The sequence below is a fragment of the Rhipicephalus microplus genome, chromosome 7 (assembly GCF_043290135.1).
Source record: "Rhipicephalus microplus isolate Deutch F79 chromosome 7, USDA_Rmic, whole genome shotgun sequence".
In the NCBI taxonomy this organism is placed as follows: domain Eukaryota; kingdom Metazoa; phylum Arthropoda; class Arachnida; order Ixodida; family Ixodidae; genus Rhipicephalus; species Rhipicephalus microplus.
In genome coordinates, this window is record NC_134706.1 from 159,594,842 (window position 1) to 159,618,509 (window position 23,668).

The 23,668-nt window shown below is 44.2% G+C and overlaps 1 protein-coding gene across 1 annotated transcript; it reads left to right on the forward strand.

Moving 5' to 3' along the window:
• The first annotated feature begins 572 nt into the window (after positions 1 to 572).
• Positions 573 to 14,834, forward strand: LOC119179991 (uncharacterized). Its single transcript, XM_037431120.2, has 4 exons — positions 573 to 733; positions 9,445 to 9,612; positions 12,230 to 12,356; positions 14,041 to 14,834. The coding sequence occupies exons 1-4, from the start codon at positions 665 to 667 to the stop codon at positions 14,532 to 14,534; spliced, it is 858 nt and encodes a 285-aa protein (XP_037287017.2). The 5' UTR covers positions 573 to 664; the 3' UTR covers positions 14,535 to 14,834.
• Positions 14,835 to 23,668: the final 8,834 nt, after the last annotated feature.

Genomic DNA, 23,668 nt, shown 5'->3' on the forward strand with positions numbered 1-23,668 from the left:
GCTTTTAAACTTTTAGGCATTGGTTGGTTAAAGGTAAGCCAAACACTTCTCAAGCCTCATGAAACACTGAATGTTAGCAATGGCCAACATGCGAGTGATGTAAAGTATCATCATGCGTCCATCACCTCAGGACGTGAACTCGATGTAACTGGTCACCAGGGATTCAATGTCATCACCGCCATTTTTTACGTCAATCTGCACAATGCCAATATGTTGTCGTGGCAAAACGAGGTTACGAGATTAATTTAGAGCATCTTATTGAACGATGTCTGCAGGAAACATATCAAATTCTTTGTGCGAAGAATAATTTTGAGACAGTTAACAAAGCCCATCTTTCTTGGAGGCAAGCTGCGTCTCCGCTGTTCATTGTTTCTTTTTCAATGCGCTCGTCTCGGCGTCACGTCGTATTGAAGAATAAGTCGTTTATTATCCTGGACACCAGGCACTGGATCTCTTGTTCTAGTAACGCGAACAATTTCAATTTATTTTGAGTAAAAGCAATTCTTTCAATTTCGGAAAACAAGGGTAGTTTCTAAGCTGTCTTCACTTCTCCTCACCCATGTCTTAAACTGGTGCAGCTGTTGCGGCTTTTGTTTATTCTTAAAGCGGTCCCGGGTGAGGCGCTGAAGCTTTGGCAGTTTCTTTGGTGGTATCGAACGGCACCATGAAGCTTCGTGCAGCACTCTTCATAGCTTTCTTCATTACAACTTTATGTGCACCGACATTCTCCCAGGTAAGCCTCGTGGAATATATACACCTACCTATCATTCTTCGAAACGTTTTCAGGCACTCTACACTCGGCTGACTGAATACGTGGCAGCTAAGGACCTTTTTAAAATACAATGTTTGGTTTCAGAGCACATGTATCGCTACAGGATATTCTATTTCACTTAAAGCATGGCATACCCGGCGCAGCCACACATCAGAAGCGCGCCATTCAGGCGATAGACTTTGAAAAAGCTGTTCAATATCCGGCACTCGGCTTTCCTGACCATTATGGCCGAAATAGGAAGCGGTCAATGCGCATAAAACTACGTGTGCAACTGCGGTCAAAACCACAACCTTACCATACGAAAATGCGATGTTAAACCAGCCCCCATCACAATGCCCATGTTCATCTCGCATCACAATGTCGTATGAACACCAAAAGGAGCGCTCATCTCGCCACTAAGATTCAATTTAGCATTAATGCATCTCCCTAGAGCACTAAACGAGATACCTGGAAGTAAGGATGCAATCTACGCAGAGGATGTCAATATGTGGATGAACATTGGCTGCATGAGGCAGATAGAAGTGTTTCAACGGGCTGTGGACACTGTGGAACACATCGGTCGAAGATGCGGGCTTCACTGCTCCCCCACAAACTGGAATTGCGGTATTTAGGCAACGTGGCAACGACGTTCCTTTGAATATCCAACTTTATCGAAGCCAGGTCGAGGATATGGGAACCATACGCATCCTCGGAGCGGCAACAAGATAGCACTTGAAAAGCTCCGTACTGCTTGTACGTTTATCTCTCGAATGATAACTAGAATGGCCAATTTACAATGTGGCATGAAGAAGGCAGACACATTACGTTTCGTAGAGGCCTTTATGATCATATAACCTATAGCTTTGCGTGCCTACGCATCCTGAACAATGATAACTTCAATTTAGACCGTCTATTATGACTTTCATACGAGAAAGGCCTCAATTTACGTCTATATGCCATGAATGACAGGTTGCTTGCGATGGGCATATATTTAGTACGGATTGAGAGCTCTCACATGAAGCAAGTGATTTGGCTCACGCGTAATAAAGCAGGGCAGGCCTCGCTAGACGCCTTCGAAATAAGTCAACGGATTTTGGTTGCCAGTAAACTACCGCTACCAAAGGAATGGCAAAGAGAAGTCCATATTTGGCTTTTGCCACGCAGTGCGCACCCAGTCTCTCACAAAAACAGTTGAACTGCTATGGCCAAATTATATAATAATGATCGCTTCGCCTGGAAGCCTTTTTTGTGAATTGCGCCAGAACCCTGCACAAACGTGCCATGGCAGCCATAGTTAACAGGCGACAAACCATGGACTGCATCTCGCCTATCGGAATAAACATCAAAGAAAAAAGCCGGTATATCCTTAGCCACACGTAATGCAGAACACACCTTTGTCTTTAGACATTCCCAGGCATAGTATGAGAATTGCTCCAAAGATGATGTCTGCCGCTTAACACATTGAATACTGCGACACGTTGTGGCAACTTGTAAAGAGTGTCAGTGGTTAGAACTGTTATGCGTACCTGGGAACAAAAGAGTTAGAAGGAATGAACTCGCTCATGACACCGCCAATATCTCTTACATCAAGGGTCCACTGCTTCCACAGTGTAGCAACTTGCTGAGCAGGACGATCTCCAGCTCTCATTTCCCATTATATTCTTCAACAAATCATGGTGAGTGAACCCTTCCCCGTCATCAGAAATTAAGTAGGGCATGGCAGGCCACTTGTGGCGACGACTACAATTATCATCATTTCTAAATCAATATGTATTATTGAAGATCTACCCTTCGTTGTAAGATCCAAAGCTGAGCTTCTGTGCCAAAACAGCCACTTTAATTCATAATATCTGAGGCTGCCAAAACAATCCCAGTATATCAGCGAAATATATTTATACTTTAGTCGAGTTGGATGAGACCTTGTACAGCTATGACCCAATGCAGGAACATGCCTTGGTTGAGCGAGCCCGGGCAGCGGCAAGTGCCAATGGTCTTCCGGACGCCGAGGTCCAACCACTAGCGACTAATTTAAAATCAATAAATGTTTTATTGTATCGCTGCCCAGAACACGCAGCACAGACAGTGTGAAATCTAAAAGAGTGTCCTTTCCAGAGCCCGTTGTATAGGCTCTCTTGGGGCACTAGAGAAATAAAATGCAAGGTACCCAGTGGACCATAAACCACCGTCAGTTTGAGCGAGTAGAGAAGGACCCAATGAGCCACTATTAGTTATAGCGTGGATTAGCACGGTACCCGCAACACATATGTAAGACATTGTGCGCTCTTTCTTTCTGCTGTAGCTGATGACGATGAAGAAATATGGCTGAGCTTTAGAAGAGTCTGAAAGCATTCAACAACCCACTAGTTGCGCATTTCGCATTGTTTGACGCATAGTTTTTTTCAAATCTTCTACGATGCTGTCTTGTATATATCAACACAGTCCCCTGCCCAACATGACAGTTTTATGGGGTGCTTTGCAGAGAAGGTTTAAGAACCAGCGTCTCTTTGTGGTAGAGCGCTCGACCATCACGCAGAGGTATCAGGTTCAAATCCCAATTATTCCTACTTTTTTTCAAACTACTTTTATATATCTCGCAATAGCCTAATGGTCACGTACACTGGATTTGGTGATCACGTGTAGCTATGACGCCTGAATCGACTCTAGCTGTGCTCTCAATTTACCTTTCACTGTAATACTGACGCGAGGGTTCAGCAATACTGTGGGTTTAATAAGCCACCAAGTAGCTAGCTTCTGGAAAGTGCGTCCATCACGGCTGGCTCTCAAGCAGAGCAGAAACGCGGTATATCGATTATGAGTGCGCTGTTGCCCTTGACCAATTACGTGCAGGAAGCATTATCCCCTCTTTTCAACTCCCCCCCCCCCCAATAAACAAGCAAAAGTAGATATAAAAAGAAAAAGACAGCACCGCCTTGATGCAATAACAAAGGTTCGTAAAACATGAGGAAATGTAAAATTCAGATAAAGGCAAAGTAGAACCTAAAAAGCTTGAGAATAAAAGAAGAGGCATTGAATGAACAAGCAAGTTCACCAAAATAAATACAATACAGAAACAAATATTTATGAACGAGAAAAAAATACGAACGCGCAATGAGCGGTTTCATACGCAAACGCGAACAACGTCGGGACTCGGTCATGCCTTCGTCCGCACCTGCGGTGTTGAGTACAGGGTTACTTCGTAGTTCACGTCACTGACACGGCGTAGCACTTCATATGGGCCAAAATATTGGCTCTGTAGCTTTTACTAAGGACACGACGGCGAAAGGGCATCGACACCCAAACTTGCTCTCCGGGGTTGTAGAACACTTCTCTGTGGCGCTTGTTATAGCGTCGTGCCTCTGACTGCTGCTGCTAGCCGATGTACAGCCGCTCGAGCTGTCTTGTCAAGCTTCCTAGACAGGCTCGCAGAATTCCTCGGCGTCAGTCACCAACTCGTCGTATTCTTGACGTAGTAGCATAGAGTCTAGCATGGTCAGCAGATTGCGCCCATAAAAAAGAGGCAAAATGGCGTGAATTTCATGGTCTCTTGCACGGTGGTGTCATATGAGAAGTTCACGTAAGCCAAGACCCGATCCCACGTTTTGTGCTGTACGTCGATGTACATTGCGATCATGCCTGCGTGCGTCTAATTCAGTTGTTCGGTAAGTACGGTGGTTCGCAGGAGACATGCAGATGTCTTTCAATGTCTGGTTTTGCTTAGTTTGAAAACTTCGCTCGTAAGCTGCTGCTTTCAATGCTGTCCTCCTGTCCCTTATTATACTGCAAGGAGCACCGTGGCGCAACAAGATGTGGCACATGAAAATTTGCGCTACCCCACAAGCCGTGACTCATGGGATTGCCTGCGTCTCAACGTAGCGTGTTAAACAGTCGGTATACACGATCCCCTACATAATTTATCAGAAAACGGAGAAAATTGCCCGAGAATGTCGATGGTAACTTTGTCGAACGTGTCGCAGTGTGATTCATTTGGCTGATGTGCGCCAGCTGGCTCAACCGATGGTTGCTTCCGACGCTGGCATTCTCGACAGCCTTTGACGTACTGGTTGACGTTTGCTGAAAGTACGGGCCAATAGTGCCCCTCACTCAATCTGGCAAGTGTCTGTGAGTAGCCTAGGTGACCAGATGTAGGTTCGTCATGGCAAGTGAACAGGACGTCGTCTCGCATGTCCCGCAGAACCACCAGGAGGTAAACACAGTCGTTTCAACGGGCGTTTTTCTTGTAGAGCACGCCGTGTCACAAACATAACGGCATCGACTGGCGGGGCAGATGACGTGGTATGGTGGCAACCTTGTCCTCTGAATTGCTGGCGTCAGTATGCACCTCTGTATTGGTATAATTGTCGAAATGAGTGACAATGGTTGCTCATTGCATGTGCGGCCGAAGTTAAGCAAAATCCACCTATTACTCATCATCTCAGACAAATGACCCGCCAACTTTTGTGAGCCAAGTCAGGCATTCTGCTAACCACGAAAAACCGTCAATAAATCTACAATAGTAGGTAACAAACAAAGAAAAAACGCCGGAGGAACGGCCTCTTTATCGACACGGGCTGGTATTGCGGTAACTGCGGCAATCTTGCCTGAATAGGGCCGGGCGCCATTGCCGCCTACGACGTAACCAGGAAATTTAAGCTCCTCCTAACCGAAGTGACATTCCTATGGCTTGAATGGGAGGCCTACTGATTGCACTGCTTATAGCACACTCCGTCAGCGGTGAAGGTGCTAATCGAACGTTCGTGAAAGGAACACCACATCGTCATAGTGCACGGGACATGTCCGCCAATTCTGTCCTGTGGGAACAGTGTTCATCAATCGCTCAAAAGTTACCGCCGCTCAGCGCGACCCAAGGGGCAGCATTCTAAATTGGTAGAAGCCATATTGAGCCACGCAGGTTGTTTTCTCGCGTTCTCCCTCATCGATCTAAATTTAGTCGTACCCACGTTTGAGATAGAGTGAAGTAGTGAGCATGGCAAAGTCTGTCTAAAGAGTCATCGGTACGCGGCAACAGGTATACGTCTTTTTTTATTCACGTTGTTAAGTTTCCGGCAGTCGACACAGAAGCGTAAAGTCCTGCGTTTATTTTAGGGGCGAAGCCCCTATGGCGTGGGTTGTTCGTCCCGTTGTCGTATGTAACCACCGCTGGCAAATACCCGAGAGAGTGATCCTTAGAATGCCCGTTGGATGGTGGTACTTGTATACGTTGGATACATGATGAAAAGATGTGAAATGCGGTACTTTGAGTGTTGACTAGATAAACAGATGGACGGACGGACATACCCGAGAAAGCGGTGCTTAGAATGTTTGCTGGATGGTGATACTTGTATATGATGAATACATGATGGAAAGATTTGAGATAGTGGTACTTGAAGTGTTCACTGGATAGACGGACGGACGTACGAATATACCCGAGAGAGCAGTCCTTAGAATATCCGCTGGATGGCGGTACTTGTACATGATGAATACATCATGAAAAGGTGTGAGATAGCGGCACTTAGAGGGTTCTTTAGACAAACAGATAGAGGGACGGATATACATATGGACGGCTGGGCTGTCGAATGCACGGACTTACAGATAAACAGAGGACGCACGGAAGGACAGACAAAAGGACTGCCACAAGAACGGACGGACAGATGGATGGACGGACAGTCAGGCAGACGAACGGACAGACGAATGCATGGATGGACGCACGGACGGTCACATAGATGGACGGACACACGGATGAACGCATGGATGGACGGAAGCAATAACAAATGGACGGAAGGAAGCACGGACAGTCTGATGAACGCTTCGCCTCACCAATCATCATTAACTTCGTGGATATGCTGTGATTTCGTGGCTGCTGGTGGACGCTGGACCAGCTGACACCGCATTTCACACGCTAGCTCTTAGGTAGAGTCCCTGCTGGACAGCCTCGTCTGAGCTCGAGCCCAAAGTTCACCGTTCAGGCTTGTTTATCGAAAATGGAGCCACCCCAGCCGGTATTCAATTCTCCGACCTGCTGATGAGCAGCCGAGTATACCTTAACCACTAGAAACGTGTACCGCCGCATTCAAGAACTGCTCTTAACTTATGGCGGTAAGGCTACTTATGAAAAAACGAGAAAAATATAAGAAAAGTACAAGGTGCGTTTCAGAAACCTCTCTTATCCTGTCATAAAGGCTCCTTATGAAGAGCTCCCTTAACTCGTCAAGTATAGCCCATGGGTGCGAGGGTAGGTAAGTTTTCGCTACAAATCCATTACTTCTAGCAGCAGTGAATTAGCATTACTGGAAGAAACCAACAACAATATCCACAGAAGCAACTAAACATAAACATTTGCAATGTTTCTTTAGGCACCGGCAGCTTTTGGTAAAATACACGTTTTTCGGCTGGCCGCTTTTCTGCAACTGCCGTCAGTGCAGGCCACTTTCGTTATTTCAACGTCTTGTATGTTCTTGCAGCATGAAAATATTTTTCATTCCTCTATGTGTTGCAGTGTTCAGTGGTGTCGTCGTGCTTACTTCAGCGCTTGCTGTTTTCTTGCACGTTTTTTTTAAATTTCACTAGATATATTTGATAGTTTGAGCCCTTTTTAGCTTTTTTACGAAGTTGAATTTAATGTGGAACGGTGCACTGAAATAACTTCATCAGTGGCTACGTCCTGATGAAATTTGTGAAAAAGTATCAAAACTGACGCCGTGTGCCTTCAGAGAAAACGAAAAACGTTGAAACAGCTCGCTATAGAATTCAACAGCCGACCCACTGTGCATCCGTGAATGGCAGACTAAACAACTAGAAAAGTGTTTGCGTCACTTCGAGAAGTTTTACCGGTACGCGAGAAAGTGTTTTTGCAAGCATAGCTGGTATCTGCTCGACTGTATATTCGTGACACAGTAGGCTACGAGGCATTGGCAAGGCCATCGCTCCCAAGTTGAAGCGTGCCAACTCCATCATAGTGCGATGCGATTAGCAGCTGCATGAGACGAGGCACAACGAACCCATGACCATAGATGGATATTTTCCTGCAGAAACTGCACAGCGAGCAGATTCTTCACGGCACTTTCTGTGAAGCGGGGGTGGTACGAAAATTCCTGCTTGTCATAGGTCTCAACCAGGTTCCGTCGATCGTTGAGGACTCGCCGCGTCGGTGACGTGTACGCGTACGCTGTGCCGTTCATTATTTCTTCTTTGCGGTGCACATAATAAATGGAATACATTATATACGCAGTTGTCATCCCCCGCCATGTTGTTTAAAGAAGCCTTAAGGTGGGTCATAGGCTACCTAATCATACCTTAAGTTCGAGGAAAGTTTCACGATAAGTTTCAGGTAGGTTCTTGGAACGCGTTAAGGGCAGACTTATAGCTAAGCTTGAGCTAATTCATAAGGATAAGGTCAAGTTAGGTTTATGAATATGGGGGGTGGTAGCCTCTAGCGCGTCTGAAGGAAAGACTTTGGTGGATATCAAACAAACGCGTTAATCTTGGTTGACACGGCGTATATGAGATGATGATGAAGAATAAAATACACACGACAGGCGCTGACAAGTGCGCCTGTCCCTCAAAACGTTAAGGTATTTAGTTTCACTTGAGCTGAAGCACCTGAAATTAGTCCGGTTCCAGGTCACTGTGGGTTAAAAAGAAATTAAACGGCCGACGCGTTAGCCCACGCTTTGCTGAATGTCCCAATGTTTCAGGTTCTCTCACTGGTAGAATTCACTGCAATTAGATATGGTAAATTGGCAATTCAGGGAATGGATGGAATCAATAACAACATGGATGGAGTAAAAACACCTAAACTTCCCTTGGAAGGCTCAGTGGAGACAATCTTGGCAATAAGAAGTGAGGACAGCGAGACTTCGGTGGCGCGTCCCCTCAGTAACCTTACACCTGTAGAGGGCTGGTCTGACGATATCACCCTTCTGCCGATTCTGCGAAGAATGAGAAAATATCGCAAACAACGTTTTTCTCATGTCGCCCATATTCCAATATTAGAAAACCATTTCTCATTAGTCCTCTAATAAACAAGGTGCGCTAGAGTAGGGAGGCTTCGAATCGACATCGCCATTCTTCGTCCTCTTTTGTGTGCGGTGTCAACCAAGATAAACGCATAGCAATTTGTTGAAGCTCCCTTTGGTTATGCTTAACCAAAGCATAACCAGCCATAGGTTATGATTTTTAAAGCACCCATAAAGAATGTCGGCTAATTTATTAATATATCACACCGAAAGCAATCATTCGATTTGAGATTAACACGACTAACAAAAATGATTAATTTATTAAAAATTTATTCGTCCATATCTAACCTTCAGTACTGCTTCCTCAATGCTTTTCAGGACGCCCGAGCTAGTTAAGTGTCGCCTCTTCAATGGCATGAAACCCGCACCATTAACGTGTGGGTTTTATGCCATTTGTAAATAATAGTGCGACAACGTCGCGCGTATCTATAGCGAGCGGCCATTCCGCAACATACCAGTCAAGGCAGTGGTCAGTAAAATGTCAAAGGGCAATCGATGACATTATTAGAAGTACGGCAATGTCAGAAGACAGAGTTTAAAATGTATTTTAACCGATCAAAAGCTTCGCTTGCCTTCCAGCTTCACACAATGAAAGATGTATGAGTTTCTGTGTGTCCATGGTCTGGCCAAGTCTGTACAATATACTTTTGCAACAAGTGAGGTTGCACCATTTTCTAACAGAAAGGAGTTGAGGGCGGTGGTGACGCTGAGGACAACGAGGAGAATGAACCCGAAGATTTCAAAGGAGTCTTCACACGTTCCATGAGAAAATTGCAGCGACAAGTCCGGAGACGGCACAACCACTACAGGAAGCGGCACAACGCCGAGCCCCTTGAAGCAGATGACGAGGTAAGCACTTTCACTGACAACGCCGCTACAGAATAATGTATGTAATGCTGTAAGGGGTACTAATACCAACTTCTGAAGCTCACTTTACTGAGTCATTTCAATTTCTTGTAAACAGCGATCACTCTGAATAAACGTTAAGCTCAGTAAATGCTCATAAGACATTTTATTTTGATATATAGAATCATTCCTCGTAAAGCGCACCAAATAATATCGACGCTAGTATGACCTTAGACTATGGTGTCAGTTTAGTGACTTCAGGCTACAGAAAGGCATCGTGTGACGACGCGAGATACCAAAACATCCAAAACGGCTGCTTGTGCGTCAACTATAGGGAAGCAGAGCGAAAATGAAAACGTCGGGTAGTGATATATTGCGGAAGCCTGTGACTAACTCTGCACTGTGCCATCAGGAAGCCATAGGATGCTTGAAAGCATGGCTTTTATATACGAGAGACCTTTAAGTCGAGCTTATTGTGGTGTTTCTGTCCATCCTTGCTGCGCGTGTGCAACAGCTGGCCCAAGCACTGCTGTAGCGCGTCCTGGTCTGTGGAAGAGGCTGGATAAAACGCTGTGGCCTCTCCCCCTTACACACTCAGCAATTACGTGATGGCGTGAGGGAACAAAATTCTGCAGACGCACGATGAGCCGATGTGGTCCCGCGTGGCGTGCTCCAACAAGAGTTCGGGACGAGTAAAGGTCACTGAAACTACAGAGAATTCATGGTGTGCTCCATTTGCAAGGACGCTTTGTAATCGGGCAAGGTGCCCGTTATGTATGGAACTTCAAGTCAACCCATGCAGGCTTCGCATGCTACCCATGGTTCCCTCTAGGAGTAGGTGGTGTAGTAGATTTTTTTGAAGGAACACTCATGCTTACCGGTTGATTTTTGGGGTCTTGAGGTCTTGACCATTCATTCAATCAACTAATAATAAATAAATAAGTATATATGTATATATATGTATATATATGTATATATCTGTATATATATATATATATATATATATATATATATATATATATATATATATATATATATATATATATATATATATATATATATATATATATATATATATATATATATATATATATATATATATATATATATATATATTTGTGTCATTACACCACCACGCTGCCGCAGTCCGTGTGTCTAGTACATCCGGGCACAGGGGTGAAGCCAGGGAGTAGCAGACGAGGCCAGTGCCCCCACTCACCGCAAATTTTTTTCCACATGGCATAGACAGTGAAAAATGACTATGTCAAGCTACGCGTCCGACCAGAAATCAAGAAGGTGCCTTTCCCGGGAAAAATTCCAACTACGCGCCTGTCGAGGCAACGACAAAGCGAAAAAGTCGGAAGGTGTTAGACGTGTATGTCTAATTCAATCTCTACAACATATATAGATAACGGAAACGAGAAAGCATGGCATACGTCGACCCATCCTTAATATTCACAAACGTTTCGGATGGTGCGCCAACATTCGTCAGGTGGGCGAGCCTTCCCACTGACGAAAGCTGGCCCACCAGCAGCAACGCTTGTGACTATTAAAAGTGTTTCGACATACGTCGTGTTTCTCGCTCCCGTTTCACTTTGGAGCTAGTGTTCTTTTTTCGCCGCTACGCTATATCATGAAAACTTATTCAAAAGTATTTTACAGTTCGATGTGCATAAAGGTTCACTTTATGGTCGTTCAGGGTACACGGGCTAGTCAGCTCGAGACATCCTAAACTAGGAGTAATAAACAAGGGGCATGCCGTTTGTTGCTTCTTTCTGCCAAGGTGACTACTGGAGGACCTCGTACGACATATGGATTGGCCACATGACTAATTTCTGTTTTAAGATTTTGTTGTGGCCATTTTTTGCTGCATTTTTTTAAAAGTTGCATGTATTGGCTCTCCTCAGCTAGTTATTGCTTAACATCTAGTTTCTTTTCGAGGCTGCTCAGTGGCTATCGCGGTCTTAACGCAAGTTAGGAAAACCCCACGATCACATAAAGGGAACGAAAAACGAAGGGCAATATGTCATAGGGGATAATATGAGCAGTTTAGAGCATAAATACAGCTGCGGTGTTTCTGCTCATTGTGTCTTACAAAATCAAAAGCCATTGATCGATCGCCCTTCAAGCTCAATGAAGTTCCAATAGTTTAAGGCAACTTTTGTCCTCTCAGCTATGCGCTCTGTATATTGGCATTCGAACTGAGGCTGGGGTACCTTTCTAATAAAGTAATCAAAGAAAAGTGTTGTGGAGGAAGCCCGCCAAGTTATTTACACCCACTCTCATGGAGAGACAAAATTGAGTTGGTTGCCACGATGGTGGCAGTGTGGTATTTCTCTTCCTCTATATTTCAGTTTGAAACAAAGGTGTCGTTATCGAAAATGATAATTAGGAATGGAGACTAGTTCATCCCTGAAGCCAATGAGGTTAGGCGCGGTATCAACCACCACAGATGGCAATAGGAGTAGCGGAAGTGGACGCTAGTACACTCCTCGCGTGGATGGCGTTTAAGCAGAAAGACTAACGAAAACCACAAAAGCGCATTTTCGAACTCCACGTGACTTGTTCATAAAGCATTCCTTCTAGATACATATTTCTGTTGCCGTGGTGCATTTTCCAGCTGGACCGCTACGCTCAAGCCTGGGCTTATTACTTGGCGAAAATTGGCAAAGTGATGCACAGGAGGTCAAGGACATACGGCGAGAATATTTACCAGGGATATTATGATGACAATCACCCTATAAGAGGTAAGCACAACTTATGTATGACCCAGGTTGTAACTTTGTGTTTGTGTGAACACAACTCTGTCATGTAGAACTTTAATGAAGAAAAAGACCACGCAGTGCTTTGTCGATTTGCCAAAGATGACTGGAATATTAAAGTATTCTTCCTTTTCTTCTTTTTTGTCATACTCTACTTTACTGACCCTCCCCTGAAAGCATTTTGAACTTGCCTTTGTTTTGCATAATCTCCATGATCGGGCTGCGTTTGACCAAGCAAGAACTGTTTGGCATGACGTCACAACTAAATTGTCCACTGTTATGATCTGTGGTAAGAATATGCCGAACAGTGACGTGGCTGATGGCGTCATGTTGCGTTGAGATTGTGTCACCTTTCGTGCGCTGAAAGTCACGCGCGCTAATTCCACGCACCTATTCATTTGAGTATTGGGTTAGTTTTTACGAACATTTCTACTCACTTGATTTTCCATTATTCATGTTGACGCTGAAAAGATGTTGAAAATCTCAACAGCTCACACCTAAAATCAGAGAGTTCTTTCTCCAGGAGACGTATAAGCCTGTCACCTTATTAATGACTTGACAAATGAGTGCATCTCTAGAGTAATGCGAGAGAACTGGTTAGATACAGTCGTACTGCCGTATTTTTGTGCTGTGTTTCATCAACTCACGTTTTGTTCGTCTCAGAGTCTTGTTCATTCTCACGTGTAGCTCCGTAGACAGTGTGGATTCTTTAGTTACCTTCTGGCCATGCCAATGACCACTAGCTGACCACGACACTAGGACAGTAGCAACAAATGCTAGTCTGCTAGAAGTCTCTTCATCGTTCCTTCTTACTCACTACGCTAAGTTTCTTTTTTGTCCACGTTCTAAACTCTCCGAATTGCAGTGCTCTTCGTCTTTTGGTAAATCAATGAATAAATAAATTAAAAATTATTCTAATAAGACGCCAATGGGGGCTAACTGGTACGTCGCCACTTGCGTTTGTGACACGCTGCAGATTACGAAAAAGAAAAACAAGAGATGACGCAGAGTGATGCGCAATCTCTGTGTCACCTCTTGCTTTTTTATACCCTGCAGCGCATCACAAGCATGCATAAACAAATCAATTTTTGTAAATTTCCTGCACCTTCAAGGCGAAGCTAGAAGAAAAAATTGTGTTTTTGTTTCTATGTTTTACATATAAAAATTAAAATAGGGTATACAAAACTTCATTAGGGAATAGAAAAATAAACTCCCAGTCATAATGCTGCTTTTGTTCTATTTGGTGCGAACCTGGTGATGAAGCTGAATGGCATGTTTATGTTGGTATTTTTGGCTAAAAATGTGGCTCTTTTTTAAACCCGCCTCACGCAATCCTTCTTAGCACTGTTATTTCTTATATGGATATAAGGTTACAGTAACGGCCTTTCAGAATGCTGGCTCACAGTATCAAAGTCATGATATCATCCTAAAGAGCAATGAGACCAAGGATGATAACAATAGTAGCAGCAGATGTGACGCGGTATAAGCAGCGCCGAACGTCAAGTGTTGTGTGGCCCGCTTCCATGAAACCGGCGCTTCCGCATTCAATCTACTCAACGGTCACTTTAAGCTACACTCTATACAATCTTCACATTCTGTTTCTTCTTAACGCAGTTAGGGTGCGCTTGTCATGTACATGTGTGTTTACCAGTTCCGATTTTTTATACAGGAAGGGACGCTGTGGACACCTGGTACAATGAAATCAACTTGTACGACTTCAGCAAGAACCACCGACAACGGGGCACGAGAGAATTCACACAGATGATTTGGAAGAAGACCTCCGCTTTGGGTACCGGCATCGCTCGTGGGAAAAACAGGACCTACTTCTTGGTGACGGTCTACGATCCCAGAGGTAACATACGAGGAAAGTACACCAAGAACGTTGGCAGACCTAACGAGCAGCCCCAACAGCCGTGGCCAGTACCTGAGCCAGTGCCAACACCAGCACCAACACCAGCACCAACACCAGCGCCAGCGCCAGTGCCTATTCCAGCACCTCAACCAGTACCAACACCACCGCATGCGCAAATACCTACAATTGGTCGAGGAGGAGGAGGAGTAACAATTAATGGGCAGAACGCAGCCGGCAATCCGCTTTTAAAGCTAAAGGGATGCCCCGGTAATAAGCCAATTACTTTAAAACTTAGGGTGGGACCCAACTAACGAGATTATGGTATTTACTTGCAATACATGAGTTCGGATCGAATATACACTGCCAATTTTTATGAAAGCGAACACGCTAAGGCGTAGCCCGCGCGCTTCTGCGGCTGCTTGCAACGCATTCAAGCTGGAGCGTGAGCAAGCATAGCCTCTTTCTGCGTCATCTAGTGGCCAGAAAACAACCAGTCACTGGTGATATTGCTGGCCACTGGTTTCAAATAACCAATGACTGGTTGTTTCGCCCACCACTAGATGACGTGGGAAGAGGATGTGCGTGCGTTCGCTCCGCTTGAACGCGTTGCAAGCAGCCGCAGAAGAGCGCGGGCCACGCACCTGCGTGTTCCCTCTCATAGAAATTCCCACTGTATATGACTGCTTGCCGAAATGCGCATAAATCTTGACAATGGCAAGAGAACTGTGCTTATTTTTCCTGTTAGGTGCACACTTTGAGCCAGATATTCGATGCAGCGCAAGATTAAATTTTGAATGCCCTGCCTGATGTCAAATAAAGCTGAAGTTTATTGGTCAACGTAGAGTTTACGAGCCGTTTTGCAAATACTTTGGTGTGGCTGGTCAAAGCTATGCGACTGGCGAAAAGTTATTTTCCGAGCATATGCCCCCCCCTCCTCCTCTCGGCAAATCGTTTTTCTGTGTGCTTTTAATAAAACGATGTACTGGAGCTACGTTTTCGCTTATTCACTTTTTATGACCAAGGTCGTTTCATGTACTTGCGTTTCAAAGCGTTTGACTGAAACGTTTCATCGTTACATTGTATGACTAGAAACAGCGAAGAAAATAGAGGAAAGGGTCATACACTTTCTTTTGCATTTGCCTGAGATAACTGGAAGGCAACGACCAGCGTTTTTTTGCTTTTTTTACTCAGAATTAGGGGGTGTTCATCACCCCCTAATTTTTAACGTCAGGGTTCTCAATCTTGTAAATTTTCAATCTTGAATGTTTCGACACACACTCACTGTTTTTATACAAGCTTGAATACTTCCTCTACTAATCAGAACTAAAATTGGGCTCTTATTTCAGGACTTTAGCTTTTCTATTTGCGCAAAAATACGAAGTCTTTTCCAAATTTAATCGCTTGCTGTGAACATGGTCGAAAAACTTGCCGAAAACTATTCAATCATTAGTCACTTCACTGTCTCGTTGCTCGCCGGGATGAATTTCTTCAATGTGGAACGTTAAGTTAGGTCAGGTTGGGATCCTGTTCTAATGTATCGCTACAGTAGCGAAAAATGGCCCCCAGGTCCGCGAAGGCAATTGTGGTGAAATGCGAACGCCTTTCTTGCGCAGTGATTTGTTACCGTTGCCGTCAGACATTTGCCTACATCGACTTCTGCCATCGTACTCAGAGGCGTCCAGCCAGTGAACGGTCGAGCGTACGAAGTGAACGAACGGGAGATTGGGGCGCAGAGAGCAGATAAAGTGAATGGCGAGAGAAGGAGTGGTGAAGCACGGCACCTATCTTCTGATACAATCTCTCGTACCACATGCTTCGGTTGCTAGGGGCGAGAATAAGCGCACGCGACTACAGCTGTTGCCATGGAGAGAAAATGAAAGTGGAAATAGAACATTTGCCGGCGCGTGGACAACGCAAGATGCCTGACATAGCCCAAATAAGAGATGCATTTGTATTCAAAGCTCCCGGAGCAACAGGACTCCTGAGGCTTATCGTTTTGTTTCTTTGTGTTTGTTTATACCAGCTTCATGTTACATTTGTTTATACCAGCTTCATGTTACATCAGACGATGATGACAATGTGTTCTGGCCTTAGAATCACGTGCTGAAGCAGCAACTCACTGAGTCGGGTAGCGGTTTATTGTAAATTATCCCCTTTTCTTCTCAACAGAAGGCTAAATTTTCTTCAAGTGATTCTGAACCTCCTAATGTTTCCTGTGACAATTTAAATTTTGAGCAAAGTGCTCAATAATAAAACAGCTGCTCAACACATTGACGCAACATGGAAGCTCTCAAACTGAAGCGTAATTTTGAAAGAGTACAGTTAAGGCGCGTTATAAACAAGGCAGAAGCAACACTCACACATGAAAGCGTTACGAAAGAAAAGCTTTGTGTTTTCAAGGAATGCCTCAACGAGCTTCATACCGACTTGAAGGCCACTGACTCCGGCATTGTCTTTCTGCTATCAACCACAAAAGCGGAAGCGGAGTTTGATCAGGTTGTGGAATACAATAATCGAGCCACAACCACGTCAGTGAAGCTGAAGTATAAGCTACGCCAACTTCTAAATTCTCAGAGCCATGCACTACCGGCAAAACCTACTGAACCCGTATCATGCACGCCCACACCCGCTATCCAACTTCCGATAATTGACTTCATGAAGCTTGATGGCCCACCTTTAATGCGGACGCCTTTTTGGGAACAGTTTAGTCAACTGATTTACAACAACGATGTGCTCATCGACGTGGGCCATTTCACCTATCCACGTTTGGTTCTGACCGGCACCGCTGCATCGGCTATCGCCGTACTGCCAGCAATGGCGAGTTGCTCTTCAGAAGTCCTGCACAATTAACGCTTTCCGAAGTCCTACATGATCATTCAGGCTCACATGCAGCGATTCATTGACATGCGACGCGAGTAGTCCTCTAACATTCTTAGAGGACTTTCATACCTCGACGACACGGTCTGATCCCAGACGCGTGTGCTCAAGACTCTAGGAGTATCGGAGGGCAATAACTCCGCGACGTTTTACCCCATAGTGCTAAATTCGCTACCTCACGACGTTGTCCTCGACTTCAACGAGACCATCAAATGCCAACGTATGACGTACACAGGCCAGGAACTGCAGCCCAGACACGGAAAGGGAGGATTCAATTTTCGCTGTTTCTATTCAAGCAGAAATAGTGGCTCGAGAGCAAACGGCCCCGCACGTTTCTTCAAGAGAGCATCCATCCAAAAGCCGAGTTAAAGATTCTCGCACTATCGTGGCATCTTCTTCGCGGCATCAATCAACCACGGAGTGTTTCATCACATTCGTGAAACCAGCTCCTCAGAGGAACTCCTGCTTTTTCTGTGGTTCAGCTAGGCATCACACCAAGCACTGCGACAATTTAGTGCTACCAGAAGACACGAAAAAGCGCCTACTAGTGGCCGGTCGCTGCTTCTGCGGCCACATATGGCATCATATGGCACAATATTGTAGGATAAAGGTCAAATGGGCAAAGTACAATCAACGCCATGTGGATACATTGTGAGACCTACGGATGATGAAATCAACTACAGATTTTGAAACGTTATAAAAATGAGTAGAACGTAATATGATTGCTTTCAAAGCCGGCTGTCCAAGCCACAGCAGTTTAGAGGTATACGCTAGGTTTAGAGTTTTTAGTTTCAATCATCTCGCTAGGTCGAGCTTTATTCGAGGGAGGCAGTCAGCGCAGTTTCATGACGAAGCGACTGGCTGAAAAATTGCTTTCTCAATTCTTCAGTCATGATAGCCTTTCAGTGGGCTATTTTGTAGTTCGACATGACGACAAAGCCTTCCCACGTGTGTTTGTAACCTTGACTCCAGTACGTGGCTGCAAGTCACAGCCGATAGGAGCTGTCATCACGACGATGATAAGCCATCAGTTCACCTCATGACCGACAAGAGACTTCACCGACGAGTTCGGACACCAAGGACTTTAATTTTCTGGCATTGACAAAGCTGAGAGTCCAAACGCTATTGACATCTTGATCAGTTGGGACTGTTACAGGTTTTTTGTCTCTCGAACCATCAACAATTTAGAAAACGGACTGAAAGCAGTCGTGACTGTCTAGGCTGGATGCTATATGGAGCAGCAACGTTTTGCACTTCGGCAAGGCACTACAACGTGATCATCATACTGAAAGCAGAATTGATGGTCTGTATGGAAACAACAGAAAATTACGCGGACTTGGAAGCCATGAACAAGAAATCCGAGAAACATAAGAACACCCACAAAGAAGAGCCAGAAGCTGCTTCTGTCGAAAAGGCGTCCCAAGAGGGGTCACAAACCAACGAGATATCACATGCCTTTGTGAAGTTGCACAATGGGGATTCAGACGAGCCACACGTTATTGAAATGAAGTCTACGCCACCCCCACAGTTTGATCTTACTAATGTGACTAATGTACTGAAGGCCTTAAGACTGGTACGACACACTGACAGTGCCGTATTATTGTTTAGTGTAATAAACGCTACGAAATTAATTCAGCGAAAGGCCGAAAATGAACGCTACATCCTGCCGACCACATCTCCATTACGCTACTTACGTGACAGGTTGAAATTCTCCTCAGAACCCCATATAACAGAAGAATGGTGACTTGCTAACAAGAGAAGCATCTACCCAAGAACGGTGGACATGACTCGGATGGCTGACCTGCGAATAGAATGAGTGGTCACGTCACCTTATCTTCACCAACTCTACCAACAGTTTGGTTATGACGACGTGCTTTGAAAGTGATGTGGATAAAGCGCGTCTAAGTCAGCCTGAAGCACTAAGACAAGCGGAACTGGTAAGAAAAGATCTTGGCCTGCCGAAACTATTGTCGCACGGGCCGTTCGACATATATATGTGCCCACTAGAACCAAACTTTTTCGAGAACTTCCGCGCAGGGAGTTTATTGAAAAAATATCAAAGACGATGAATACGATGACTTCTGGCCCTCGAATCACGCGCTGCAGACACCAGCCGACTCAAGTCAAGTTGAGGATCTTGACTTGACTTGAGTCGGGTGGTGGTTTCTTGTTCTTGTTCACCTATGGTCCGTGGCGCACGCCCACTGTGGGGGATTGGCCAAGAATTGAGTGGTTTTATAAAATATTGTGTAGTTTTAGACTAGTGGATATATATAATCGGAAGATTACCGATGACCTAGGAAATTGTGGTGCTTGATCTAATGCATATAATACTTTAAATAAATAAATTTAGTCCTAAAGTAGAAGAATACTCTGAGTTTTATGCGTATATACTCTTGTAGACACGTTAAAATAATAACAGATTAATTAGTCAACCTATAATAACTTGACAGTATAGTCCTCAATCGCCGCGCATACTGTCGCACTAGAGAACCCAGAACTGGAAGCTTTAAAAGACAAAATGAAAGGCAGAGATGAATCCATACCAATACCACATAAAGGTATTTATGAAAAGGTATTTGCGTATTGTTTTACGTCAGCATCAGGTTAAAAGAAATAATATATTGTTTCAAGTTCATTACAAAACGCACACAGTGGCGAAGGTGCCTAAGCAGACTAGTGTTTTTAGAAATTCAGATTTGGTACCAAGGAACGCAGCCTTATGATAGCTATTTCTCGGTTACAATTTCGGCAAAAGGCTCTTCGCCAGAGATATATTAAATGGCGATATTGGTAGAGTTTGTTAGTGCTGTACCTCTAAAGACTTCCATAAGCGTACTTTGCGGAATCGAGCAGCAGTCGCATAAGCAGATGATGGAAAGTGCGGTAGAATCGGTCCGCTCATCGACGACTTAGCTAAGGAATCGGCTATTGCATTTAGAAATAAGCTTTTGTGTGTAGGCACCCACACTAATCGGACTTTTCTCAAATGCGCAGGCACTCGTGCAGAAAACGTATTTGTTACTTGGTGATCAGCACCAACAGAAAGTACCTCGGGGGTAGTTAGTTATTATAACAGGTGATGTAATAGCCATATGCAAATTGCTTAAGGCGAGCACTACTGCCAGAAATTCAGCTTCAAAAAGGGGTATGAAATCGAGAAGTCGAAGGAAATTAGACCACTTTGAAATTGGGCTAAAAATACCAGTCCCTCACATTTGGTCACATTGCTATGCGTCTGTAGCAATAACAACGCTTGTTTTAATACTGCGCAGGTGATCTTGAAGTAAACCATCCATATATTATGGGGAAGTAATTTCACGTTATTAGGAAAAATTGCCGTCAAAAACAATTTTCACAGAGTATGAATTATCATGACTCGGCATGATATCGCATATACGTACGTTGAGAGGCTCCAGTAGGTTTTCTACAAATCTAATTTGTGGGGCTTGAAATTACAGCCATCTTGCACTGGAAAAAGATTCCAGAGTATAAACAAAGGCTGTTTCTGTTTGTCGTAATGGTGATTCATAATTTCCTAAGAATGTCTGAACAGTCAGATAGCGAATTTGCCTGGAAAGTGGAGGGACCCTCGATTCGAGATACAACACATCGTCAGCAACTGTTTTAAGCAGACCAAGGCATAAGCGCAAAACTTCCTTTTTTTCAGAACTAGAGGCCATAACTTGTAAACTTGAACTCCAGAGAAAATTACACAACTAAATTCTAAAGTAGGACTAACGTACATGCGACATATAAATACCAGTGTGTCTCTTCTTATACCTATGCGGTAGTTGCTTAGCCTTATTGTAAATAAACCCCTTCTTCTTCTCTAACGGGAGGCTTAATCTTCTTCAACATTCTTCAACAAATCAAGCTAGCGCAGCAAGAACTTGAAGATGAACCTCGCTAAGGGTGTCCAAGAACCGATACGACTCTCTCCCCCACCCCGAAATCTATATCTTTCCCATTCCGCTCCCCTCCACCCAACCCATACAAAAGTTTCCTTATTCAGTACTGCACTGTGATAGAATGTGGCTTTTTACCTCAGTAACCCAAAATCTTCTTCTGAATTCCAATAAATTGAGGCAAATATAGCCAACACATTACGATTAATTAAAGAAGTCGCAGTTAAGGCTTAACGGCTAAACAATAAATGTGATAGCAAGACGGCAGACTGTTATACGAAGTAAGGCTATAGAGATTTAAATAGGAACCATACGAAACGTAGTAAACACGGCTGATTGTGCGTTGAGCTGCAAAGTTTCTCGCAGGTGCCGCGTCCTTCTGGGTCTCCGTATGTATGCGAGCCTGCCTTGGTGCAGCGCGATTAGCATTCCGTTAAAGCTGTTCGCAGGGGTTCGCCTACAACATGCAGTGGCACAACTAAGGCAAGACTACATGCAGCGTTTTCGCCACAGTTTGTCACACACACACACACACACACACACACACACACACACACACACACACACACACATACACACACACATATATATATATATATATATATATATATACATATATATATATATATATATATATATATATATATATATATATATATATATATATATATATATATATATATATATATATATATATATATATATATATATGTGTGTGTGTGTGTGTGTGTGTGTGTATAAGACAAGAAAACAACTTAGCGGTTGTCTTATTTTATTACCAACAGTTTCGACCGATGGACCGGTCTTCGTCAGGGTTTGCGAACAAGTCTGACGAAGACTGATCCACCGGTCGAAACCGTAGTTAACAAACTTAAGACAACCACCACTAAGTTCTCGTCCCAAGTACGTTTGGCTCATTGAAAAGCTCATTCAGTATGTATATATATATATATATATATATATAAAGAACACAAGCGAGTACACGTACGAAAGAGCAATACTTTTATGCCAACGTTTCAGCCGTGGCACGGCCTTCGTCAGGGAATAATTATTCCCTGACGAAGGCCGTGCCACGGCTGAAACGTTGGCATAAAAGTATTGCTCTTTCGTACGTGTACTCGCTTGTGTTCTTTATACGTACCAGACCCCTTGAACTTCCTGCTGAATATATATATATATATATATATATATATATATATATATATATATATATATATATATATATATATATATATATATATATATATATAAAGTGTGTGTGTGTGCGTGTGGCGCTAGATGCGGGAGACGTGGCCTGGCTCATACCCAATGTTTATTCCCATTGCCACTTCTTCCTTCATGGCCTCTACCGACCATCGCTTCATACGTCACATGATTCCCCCTCCCCCCGAAAGAAGGCAAAGATTACAAACAAGAAAATGTAGACAAGGAGAGGTTGAGAAGTCACAACTATCAAAATGCACAATTGGTTTCATGGCCCAGTGGTGTTCCGTAAACTAGTAAAACTTGAGAAAAGAGTGCAGCAGTCCAGTAAATGGAGGAGTTCTGGTTGGCGAGACTCCCTGTGGCGTTCTGTAGAAGGTAACCACGTCTTGCAAAACTGAACTGACCATGACATCACTTGAGCAGCTGCGAGGAACGAACAAGGTTGGAAGTCATTGTAGCACTTGAAGGTCGAATGTCGTAAGCGCCGAATTCTCTGTCGTACGCGCTGTATTCTGTGTCGTGGCTGAAACAGAATCAGTGTTTGCAGCCTGCGTGTACAAGAACTGAAGATCAAGGAACTATGTCTATGTTCGTGCGTTGTACAAATTATAACGTTCAGTCTCTCTCGTAGTTTTCTGTGGCGTTGGCTCCGTTGATCGCATCGTGGACGATGTTGGGATATCTGGTGTACATGACTTCCTTGACGTTTTTCTCTGCGAAGACAGCTCGGATGTTGACTTTGTCATTCCTTTAGGTAGTGTCATTTCTGGCAGCTCTCCTTAAGTCCTAACTGTGCTTGTGGTGTCATTTTAGTCCGTCGTAGTGCTAGTTCATGTAACTGCTGTAGTTGCGGAATCTGTCAAGGTAGTTTTCCTTTAGTATCATGAGCCTGCTTTTCTTTCCAACTTGATGCGACTAGTAAATAGTGGGTACTCATTGAGGCCTCATGATTCTTCTTGTCAGACAATGAAGGCTGTGGGCTAGATTAGCAGGAAGATATTTGGAGGCTCTTGCAACGCTGTTCCTAACGGACGCTTTTGGTTCACGACAATGCGTGAGAGGTGATACTTCTGAGTCTCCTGTTTGTTTGGACTCTCAGTTGGCTGGACACTGGACAGCGGCACTGTGACAGGCGTAATTTGGTCAGATAGTACTTGTAAATGTCGGTCAGTCTGCGCAACTAAAGAGCTGAGCTCATTTAATGCGTGAATCTCTATTGAAGAGTCTGGGCTTGGCCGAGTACCCCCCGGATCCCTCTGCTCTATTCCAGCCGTAGTGAGCGTTTTAGGCATGAGGTGGGTAAAGTGAGCAACCAAAGGGTCAAGTGACGGAAAAACAGGTGGTGGGCCAAGTGTTTCAGACCAGGAGCACAGTGCGCGGGGTGGCTCAGTAACACGAGTCCTTTGGTGCAGTAATGACATAAAGGTTGGTTTTCGGTTGAGCAGTTGCAAACC

Coding starts and splice junctions, on each gene's coding strand:
- LOC119179991 (XM_037431120.2), top strand. CDS start 665: ATGAAGCTTCGTGCAGCACTCTTCATAGCTTTCTTCATTACAACTTTA. Junction 9,613..12,229: donor CCCTTGAAGCAGATGACGAG/GTAAGCACTTTC, acceptor TGCATTTTCCAG/CTGGACCGCTACGCTCAAGC. Junction 12,357..14,040: donor TGACAATCACCCTATAAGAG/GTAAGCACAACT, acceptor TTTTTTATACAG/GAAGGGACGCTGTGGACACC.